At 38.1% G+C, this 10,000-nt stretch overlaps 1 protein-coding gene across 4 annotated transcripts in view; it reads left to right on the top strand.

The window, feature by feature from the left end:
* LOC113816380 (receptor-type tyrosine-protein phosphatase epsilon) overlaps nucleotides 1-10,000 on the top strand; it is a 33,296-nt gene that overhangs the window by 20,064 nt on the left and 3,232 nt on the right. For 3 of the 4 annotated variants that reach the window (XM_027368444.2, XM_027368445.2, XM_027368446.2), the window contains 11 exons: nucleotides 434-577; nucleotides 1,227-1,310; nucleotides 2,122-2,175; nucleotides 2,635-2,762; nucleotides 3,115-3,250; nucleotides 4,266-4,415; nucleotides 6,325-6,415; nucleotides 7,806-7,897; nucleotides 8,680-8,799; nucleotides 9,477-9,608; nucleotides 9,969-10,000. The exon at nucleotides 9,969-10,000 is cut by the window's right edge and continues 120 nt beyond it. In XM_027368444.2, coding sequence (XP_027224245.2) covers nucleotides 434-577; nucleotides 1,227-1,310; nucleotides 2,122-2,175; nucleotides 2,635-2,762; nucleotides 3,115-3,250; nucleotides 4,266-4,415; nucleotides 6,325-6,415; nucleotides 7,806-7,897; nucleotides 8,680-8,799; nucleotides 9,477-9,608; nucleotides 9,969-10,000 — 1,163 coding nt within the window. The remainder of the gene's footprint in view (nucleotides 1-433; nucleotides 578-1,226; nucleotides 1,311-2,121; nucleotides 2,176-2,634; nucleotides 2,763-3,114; nucleotides 3,251-4,265; nucleotides 4,416-6,324; nucleotides 6,416-7,805; nucleotides 7,898-8,679; nucleotides 8,800-9,476; nucleotides 9,609-9,968) is intronic. The other variant, XM_027368447.2, reaches the window with a different exon arrangement.

Raw genomic sequence — 10,000 nt, 5'->3', positions numbered from 1 at the left:
CAAGTGGCTCCAGGTCTTAAAAAAGCAATTGGTATGAGTCTTAAAAGTCTTAAAAAGGTCTTTAATTTCATAGGCTTATACCTGCAAGAACCGTGTTGGACTCGGTCAGCAGGACGTCCGGATATTTACATATTTCTCTCGCCCCCTGACCCCCTTCTGTCTTTTATAGATACACCGTGTTCGGGATATATATATATATATATATATATATATATATATATATATATATATATATATATGTATATATATAGATATAGATATAGATATAGATAGATAGATAGATAGATAGATAGATAGATATATGTTCGTGTGCAGAGGGTAAATACAGTGTTCCAAAGTACTTACGGGTTAATATTTGCCTCGACCCGGCCACGTAGAGCCCTAAAATATCCCGGTCATCAACAACCGCAATAACCGGGCGACCGTTCCGCAGAGTTACCAGCGCAACAAGGCCTTCATCGCCAGCCAGGGACCCAAGGACTTCGCCGTGAACACCATCGACGACTTCTGGCGCATGATCTGGCACACGGGCGCTCGCGTGGTCGTCATGGTGACCAGACTCGTCGAGGGCGGCCGGGTTTGTCTCGGCAACAGCTGCTCTTCTCTCTTTCTGTCTCTGTCTGTCTGTCTGTCTGTCTCTGTCTGTCTGTCTGTCTTTCTGTCTCTTTCTGTCTCTCTCTGTCTCTCTCTGTCGCTCTCTGTCTCTGTCTGTCTCTGTCTCTGTCTCTCTCTCTCTCTCTCTCTCTCTCTCTCTCTCTCTCTCTCTCTCTCTCTCTCTCTCTCTCTCTCTCTCTCTCTCTCTCTCTCTCTCTCTCTCTCCGTTTTAATGATACAAATGTTTAAGGAAAAATTTGATTCTCTCTCTCTGTCTCTCTCTCTGCCTCTGCCTCTGTCTGTCTGTCTGTCTCTGTCTGTCTGTCTGTCTGTCTGTCTGTCTCTCTCTCTCTCTCTGTCTGTCTCTCTCTCTCTCTCTCTCTCTCTCTCTCTCTCTGTATATATATATATATATATATATATATATATATATATATATATTCACATATATACATATATACATATTCACATACATGAATATATCCATCTATCTATCTATATATGTACACATGTGCACATATGCATATATATACACATATATAAATACAGGACACACATGCTCACTCATACATATTGACAGTACATATATAGCTATACATTAAACAGAGAAAAGATAATGTGGTTTTCCTCAGGTCAAAGTGGCCCAGTACTGGCCTGAGAAGGAACCCATGTTCAAGGGCGGCCTCGAGATTTACCTGAAGAAGGAGAAGGTGAAGGTAAGAAAAGTTTTTTTTTTTTTTTTTTTTTTTTATTTATTTATTTTTTTTTGCGTGCTGATTCCGTCAATTTGCGTTCAATTTAGAAAAGCCACGTCGCGGAAACTTCATTTCTCAGTTATTGCGTGAAATGCAGGTCTACTTTAGCTGTAGTTTTGATATTATAGTTATGATTATAGTTCTAATTTTTATAATAACAATAGGATGGTTAAATCACCAATAATGATAATAATGATGATAATAATGATAATGAAGATAACGATGATTATGGTAATGATGATAATAATGATAATAGTAATGATAATGATAGTAAACATTATAGTCATAATGACAGTAACAAAAACGGATAATGATAGTAACAATGATAATAATGACAATGTTGATAGCAATAGTAATGATATAATAATGACAATAGTAATACTAATAGTACTGATTAGTAATAATAGTGATAACAATAATATTGATGATAATAATGATAATAGCAATAATGATAATGATGATAATGATAATAATGATAATAATAATGAAAATAATAATGATGATGATAACAAATGTAATAACGATAGTGATAATAACAACAATGATAATAACAACAATGATAATAACAACAATGATAATAACAACAATGATAATAACAACAATGATAATAACAACAATGATAATAACAACAATGATAATAACAACAATGATAATCATCATAATCATAAAAAACAGCAAAATAATAATAAAGATAATGATGACAACAAAAGATATCACTATTATCAAAGCTCCAATTTTATTAATATCGACAATCATAACGAATCCTTTTCAGATGGACTTCGTGGTAAGAACCCTTGGCATTCGGCTTGACCACGAAGAGAGAGAGGTGAGGAGCAACCATAAAGAGTTTTAGTTCATTTATACGTTAATTCTGAATTATACAGTGTATATATATTGCCTTGGACTGTGTGTAATAGTCCCTTCATTATGTGAAGCGTAGTGTGTGTGTGTGGTGTGTGTGTGTGTGTGTGTGTGTGTGTGTGTGTGTGTGTGTGTATGTGTGTGTGTGTGGGGGGGGGGGCCTCATGATGTACAAACAATTGAGATTCCCTCTCCTTGTCTTCTACCTTCTCTTTCTCATTCTCTTCATCTTTCTCTCTCTCCTACTTCCCCTCACTCCTCTTCCTCTCTCTCTCCTTCTCTTTCCATCTCTCCCATCCCCTCTCTCTCCTTCGCTTTCTATCTCTCTCCTCCCTTCCCTTCTTTCCCCCTCCCCTTCTGCCTTATGATGTCCAGCACAAACAGCTAAAACCTCCTTGCCCTTTACCCTCTCATCCGCCCGCAGTTGAAACAGTACCAGTTCTTGGCCTGGCCCGACCATGGCGTCCCCCTGCACGCCTACAGCCTGGCGCAGATGGTGGCCAACATTCGGGCGGAGAACCTGGGCGACGGACCGCTTCTCGTGCACTGCAGGTGAGGCCCGCGGTGGCTCTGGGGTTCCTTGACGTACATCGTGCGCATTCGGATGGTTGTTATCTGCTCTCCCCCCCCCCTCTCTCTCTATCTCCATCTCTATTTCTCTTTCTGTGTCACTGCCTTTTGTTCTTTTCATTTGTATTTTCTCTCCTTTGTTCCGGACACGACAAACCTCGTCTGCTTGATACGTTTCTTCTTTTTTTGTCCCGAGCACGACAGACCTCGTCTGCTTGCTAAATATACTCTCCTTTATCCCGGACACGGCAAATCTGGTCCGTTTGACGCAGATTCTGTACGTGACACATCCTCTCGTGCCATTCTGACCTCGGCCTCCCCTTCTCCCTCGCAGCGCTGGCATAGGACGCACGGGCACCATCCTGCTGGTGCTGCACGCGCTCGACCAGCTGGAGGCGACGGGTCTTGTGAGCATGCGCGACGGCCTCCTCGAGCTCAGGAAGGCGCGTCCTTTGCTCGTGGAGAACGTGGTAAGGCATAAGGAAGAACGAAGGAGGAAGAGAGGGAGGGAGATGGGGAAGGAGAATAAGTAGAGGGAGGAAGGAAGAGGAGAGTGGGAAGGGGAAAGGGGTGGAGGATGGGTAAATCTGGGGGAGAGAGGAAGACCGGAGAGGGCAAGAGAGGGAAGAGAGAGAGAGAGAGGGAGGTAAGTAAGGGTGGTAGGAAGAAAGAGTGGATGGAAGGAGGAGATTGGGAAAGAAAAAGGAATGGAGGATGGGAGAAACGGAGGCAAAGGGAAGACAATAGGGGAAGAGAGAGATAAGTTAGAGTGTGAGGAAGGTGAAAGAGTGGAGGGAGGAAGGAAGAGAGCAGGAAGGGGAAAGGAGTAGAAAGGGAAAAAGTGGGGGCTTCTTTTTTTTTTTTTTTTTTTTTGGGGGGGGGGTGGATCAGAAAAGGGGCTTGGCGAGCGAAGTGATCACAATCAGCTGAAAAATGAACGATTCTAGTGGCATTTTAAAGCTATTGTCACATGTATATAGATGTAATTTAGACAAAAAAAAAAAAAAAAAAAAAAAAAAAAAAAAAAAAAATATATATATATATATATATATATATATATATATATATATATATATATATATAAATATATATATATATATATATATATATATATATATATATATATATATATATATATATATATATATGTATATATATATATATAAAGATAAATAAATATATAGAAAATAAAAATCAGTACTAATGACAAAAAGGCGATTTTGTGAGCCCCCTGATGGGCAGAGGGGGGGGGGGGAGTCAAACTTCTGGAGGGCAAACAGAGTCTTGGGGGGGGAGAACAAAAATAGAAAATAAAAGGAGGAACGGAGAGAACAAGGAAAGACAATAAGGCTAAGAAAGAGAGGAGGAATCGAACTGAGAGAAGGCACGAGCGACCAAAACTCCCTTCTCCCTCCTTCGCATCCCGGCGCGATCCAGCCCCTCCACCCCTTAACCCCCTCCCCCCCCCTTCTCCCCATCTCGCAGGTGCAGTACCGCTTCGCCCACCAGCTCCTGCACGAGATCCTCTGCGGGGAGACGACGAGCATCCCCTGTGGGAGCTTCCTGGAGGAGCTGGAGAGACTGAGGACGCCGAAGGACCAAGGAGGCGCCTCTGTTCTTCAGGAGCAGCACCAGGTGGGGGCGAGGTCGTCCTTCTCACCGCCTTCTCTTCGTGTCGTCTTTTCTTGCTACCTTTTCTTGTTCTCATTCCCTTTTCTTCTTTTTGTCTCCTCTTACTCCTCCTCATCATCGTCATCGCAATCGTCATCATAATCATCATCACCATCCCCACCATCATCACCGTCATCACCATCATCATTATCATTATCACCATCATCATTGTCATCATCGCTATCATAACCACCACCACCACCTTCACCATCATCATTGTCATCATCACCATCATCATTGTCATCATCACCATCATCATTGTCATCATCACGATCATCATTGTCATCACCACCACCACCATCATCATCACCATCATCGTCTTCATCACCACCATCGCAATCCTCATCCTCACCGTCATTTAGTCCTCCCGCTCTTCTTCTCCCTCTTTAAACCTCCTTTATTTCTCTTTTTTTTTTCCTCTACTCGTCTTCTGTACGGAAAACACACCATGACTCAACACTCATTATCATATTATCCTTATTATCACATCATCATCTTATTATTATTACCCTATTATCACTTATTATTACCCTCTTATCCTTACAATTCGAGATAAACACATTACTTATGATTACTTATTATTACCTAATAATTCCCATTCTCGATATCAAAGAAATCACTTTTCAATACCTTATTATCACATTATTATTCCCTGATTATCCTTATTCTAAATCGTAAAAAATCACTTTTCAATACCTTATTATCACATTATTACCTATTATCCTTATTCTAAATCGTAAAAAAATCACTTTTCAATACCTGATTATCACTTATTATTCCCTGATTATCCTTATTCTAAATCGTAAAAAATCACTTTTCAATACCTTATTATCACATTATTACCTGATTATCTTTATTATCAGTCTTTAAAAAATCACTTATTACCGTATCATCACTTATCATTACTAGATTATCCTTATAACCAATTGTAAAAAAAATCATTTATTATCAATCGTAATTTTTTTTTTCATCTTATCACTAATTATTATTACCTGATTATCCTTACCATTTTTTTCCTTATTTTATCTTATTATCCTTGTCATCTTTTTATCATTATCTTATCATTATCTTTATCACCTTTTTATACTTATTTTATCTTATTATCCTTATCATCGTTTTATCCTTATTTTATCTTATTATCCTTATCATGTTTTTATCCTTTATCTTATTATCCTTATCATCTGTTTATCATTATTTTATCTTATCCTTATCACCTTTTTATCATTATTTTATCTTATTATCCTTATTTTATCTTATTATCTTTATCACCTTTTTATCATTATTTTATCTTATTAGCCTTACCATCTTTTATTTTTATTTTATCTTATTATCCTTACCATTTTTATCTTTATTTTATCTTATTATCTTGATCACCTTTTTATCATTATTTTATCTTAATATCTTGATCACCTTTTTATCCTTATTTTATCTTATTAGCCTTATCATCTTTTATCCTTATTTTATCTTATTAGCCTTATCATCTTTTATCCTCATTTTATCTTATTAGCCTTATAATCTTTTATCCTTATTTTATCTTATTAGACTTATCATCTTTTATCATTATTTTATCTTATTATCCTTACCATCTTTTATCATTTTATCTTATTAGACTTACCATCTTTTATCCTTATCTTATCTTATTATCCTTATCATTATTATCTTTATTCTCGTAAAAAAATAACACCATCATGACAGCCACACAACGCCCGTACAAAGTAATGCAAGTGTGGAATTCATGTTGAACAGATTGCAAAAGGAACGACGAAGGGAAGGGCAAGAAAACACACGAATATGCCCTTCGTGTGTTTTCTTGCCCTTCCCTTCGTCGTTCATTTTGCAAAGTAACGCAAAAACGTCCTAATTTTCGCCGCAGAAACTGAAGGATTTCCCGAAAGGTCTGACCTTCTCCTTCGCCAAAAGACCGGAATTCGCGCACCTCAACCGTGACCCCGAGATCGTCCCAGGTTTTTTATTTATTTTTATTTATTTTTTTATTTTTTTATTTTTTTAATTATTTTTATTTATTTATTATTATTATTTTTAATTATTATTATTATTATTTTGGTTTATTATTATTATTTTTTTATTGGTTTTGTGCTAATTTTCAGCTGATGTTTTTTTTTTCTTTTCTTTTTTACGCGCTTAGGTTTTTGAGAATAATTTTTATGAGACAAATTTTGGGCTAATTTTGAGTAGTTTTTTTTTTTTTTTTTTTTTTTTTTTTTTCTTTTTTTTTTTTTTTTTTAGTCGGGTTAAGTTTTTGAGCTTTGCTAATCTTTCCCTTCTTACTCGTCCAAGTTTTAACAATTAATTTTGAACTAATTTCGAACTAGTTTTGAACTAATTTTTCCTTCTTTAATCGCTCAAGCTTTTGAACTTGCTAATTTCCCCTTCTTACTGGTCCAAGTTTTTAAAACATTATTATTATTTTTTTTTTTTTTTTTTTTTTTTTTTTTGTTGCTAACTTTGAACTAATTTCAAGCTATTTATTCCGTGTCTACTCGCCCAAGTTTTTTAACTTAATTTTCCCCTCTATTCATCAAATTTTAAAAACTAACTTTGAGCCAAATTTACACTAATTTTTAGCTTTTTTTCCTTATTTACTCGCCCTAGTTTTCCCTCCTTATTCGGCCAATTAAAACAAAACAAAAACAAAAAAAAAACTTTTTCATTCTTTAATCGCCCAGGTTTTCAACTCGGCCAAGGTAAAAAAAAAAATAATAATAAATAAATAAATAAATTTTAAAAAAATAATAATAATTTTGAGCTATTTTTAAACGGATTTTTTGCTTCTTTAATCGCCCAGGATTTTAACTTTTTAACTCTGCTGATTTTTCCCTCATTAATCGCCCAGGTCAAGCAAACAAAGTAACTAATTTTGTTAATTTTGTATTGCTTTTTGAGCCAATTTTAAAACCTTTACTCGATTTTTTTTTACTCCCTTTCTAACTCGCCCGCTTTTTTCTAAATCTTTACATTGCTTGTTTGTTTATTTTTTTGTTTATGTTTGTCTACTTGTTTGCTTGTTTCTTTATTCATGCTTGTTTATCTTTATTATTATTTGTGTGTGTGTTTGATTTTGCTTTTTATCACGGGTCGAAGTTTTATCATATGGTTTTGTCAGTTTAAGAGAAAACATTTTGTCCAAAAGGATTTTAATCAAGGAATCCGGGGCTACGGGGTAAATGTTTTTTTTTAAATCCAGAAGTAGGTAGAGAAAAAAGATAAATTAACAAAAACATATATAACTAAACAGATAAATAGAAAGAAATGAATAATAGAATAATAGTTTCCTCACCTCGACACGTCCCGCACGCTCTATACATAGTCTTGACCTTTGTTGACCTCTTATAGCGGATGGCAGGATGATCTTCCTCTACGTGCTGACCAGCGACTCTTGCTCCCAGTACATCAACGCCACTTTCGTCAATGGCTTCGACAAAAAGGTGAGAGAGGGCAAAATGGTGAACGTATATAGGTGTGAATATATATATATATATATATATATATATATATATATATATATATATATATATATATATATATATATATATGTAGACACACGAAAGATGGAATAATGCACCACCGCATTTATATCATGAATCTATTGACCTCTCCGATCGGGATTCGATCTCTCACCGCCTGGATGAGTGTGTGGTGGTCTAGTGGATTGAGGCACCGTCTTGCAATCTCTTGCAACGGTGGTGAGGGATCGAATCCCGATCGGAGAGGTTAATATATTCATGTAGACACATGTATACACACATACAGAGGCAGATACACATACAGATACACACACAGATACACACACACACACACACTGTCGGGACATTGCTCTGAGAACGCCTTTGGACCGCGCGCGCACCCTCCTACACTTTCCAAAAACGGGACTGAAGCTTGGAAAGGAGAATGAGAGGGAAAACTTAGGGATAAGAGAAGGACAAGGGATGAAGAAAAAGGAATTTTAGGAGTAGCAGACAGGGTAAAGATTTGAGTAACAGTTAAGCTGTGAAAATTGGGTATCAGCCGAGTTTAGCGAGATTTGGATAACAGTTGCGTTCAGCGAGATTTAAAAATAATCACGTTATAATGAAATAAAAGAGGGGGAGGAGGATTCCTTAGTGTAAGGAGAGGTAGAAAAGCTATGGATAACGAACTACCCGAAAGAGTAAGCGAGAGTAATAAAGTAGAGGATTCCCCGACACTCTCCCCTTCGTCTCCTCCTCAGGACGAATTCGTAGCGATGGAGCACCCGATGGAGCACACCCTCGACACAGCCTGGAGGATGATCTACGAGAGGAAGATGCCGGTCTGGATCCTCATCCACGCCTTCCCCGACCACGACAAGGTACGTCGGGCGGAGCGGCGGGTGGCGGCTGGGCGTGGGAAGCGGGGAGAGAGAAAGGGTTGGATGGAAGGAGGTGTAGAGGAATAGAGGGAGAAATGGGGAGAGAAACATGCTATGGTGGGAGGTGATAGGATGTCTTATTTGCCTATTTATTTATCTATCTGTCCGTCGCTCTATCTATCTTTCATCTATCCATGTGTGAATCTACACACATACACACTGTAAGAGGCTGTTAACTTCCTACCTAGGGACTGGTAGGCAGTAATGGTAGTGGTAAATGGCAAGACTTTATTTCCCAAGAGTACACACAATTAATATGCGAAACGAGAGACTGGGCAGTGCTTGAGCGGTGGCGCAGCCGGCCAGCTCGGGGGTGGGTGAGGGGGGGGGGTCTTGGCGGCACGGTGACGGCGGTCTCTGCCTCTGTCTGCTTGGGGTCACGCCGCGACCTGTCCTTCTATTGGCCGGCCGTGACCCAAGCGGATGGGAGCAGATGCCCTGGCTGATTCAAGATGCGCACGGGCAACATGGATGCCGTGTAGCTTGACTATAGAGATGCCATACACACGCAAATATAGATATATACATACGAATATATAACACTTAACTTGGCTCATTGATCATGGAAAATATATCCGCGCCTGACCTCTAACACTGCCTCATTCTCTTCTCCAAAGGATTTCCCGAGCGTGCTCCCTCCCGCCGGAGAAGTGTGGAACCTGAAGAACATGAGAGTGGAGGTCATCAGCAGTCAGTTCTATAACAACTTCAATGAGGCAACCGTTCAGGTGTCGTTCGTGAATAATGAGGTACGTGTTTGAGGGAGGGAGGAGAGGGGAGGGGAAGGGATATATATATATATATATATATATATATATATATATATATATATATATATATATATATATATATATATATATATATATATATATATATATATATATTTACATATATATATATGAATATATATATTTAAAGATAAATAAAAAAAGATAATGTTTATATGATTTATACACACACACACACCAACACGCATATCGAATATACACATGAATAACATTTAGATAGACAGAGACAGACAAACTGACCGACAGACAGACAGACGGAGCGATCGACCCAGAGTCCCGCAGCACCCCCCCCCCTCACCACCCTCGCTTCTCCTCCTGCAGAAGGTGATGGGCAGCCACCGTTGCACCGTACT

Source organism: Penaeus vannamei, chromosome 34, assembly GCF_042767895.1.
Source record: "Penaeus vannamei isolate JL-2024 chromosome 34, ASM4276789v1, whole genome shotgun sequence".
In the NCBI taxonomy this organism is placed as follows: domain Eukaryota; kingdom Metazoa; phylum Arthropoda; class Malacostraca; order Decapoda; family Penaeidae; genus Penaeus; species Penaeus vannamei.
Note: the sequence above shows the minus strand (reverse complement) of the source record. Positions and strands in the feature narration are given on the sequence as shown.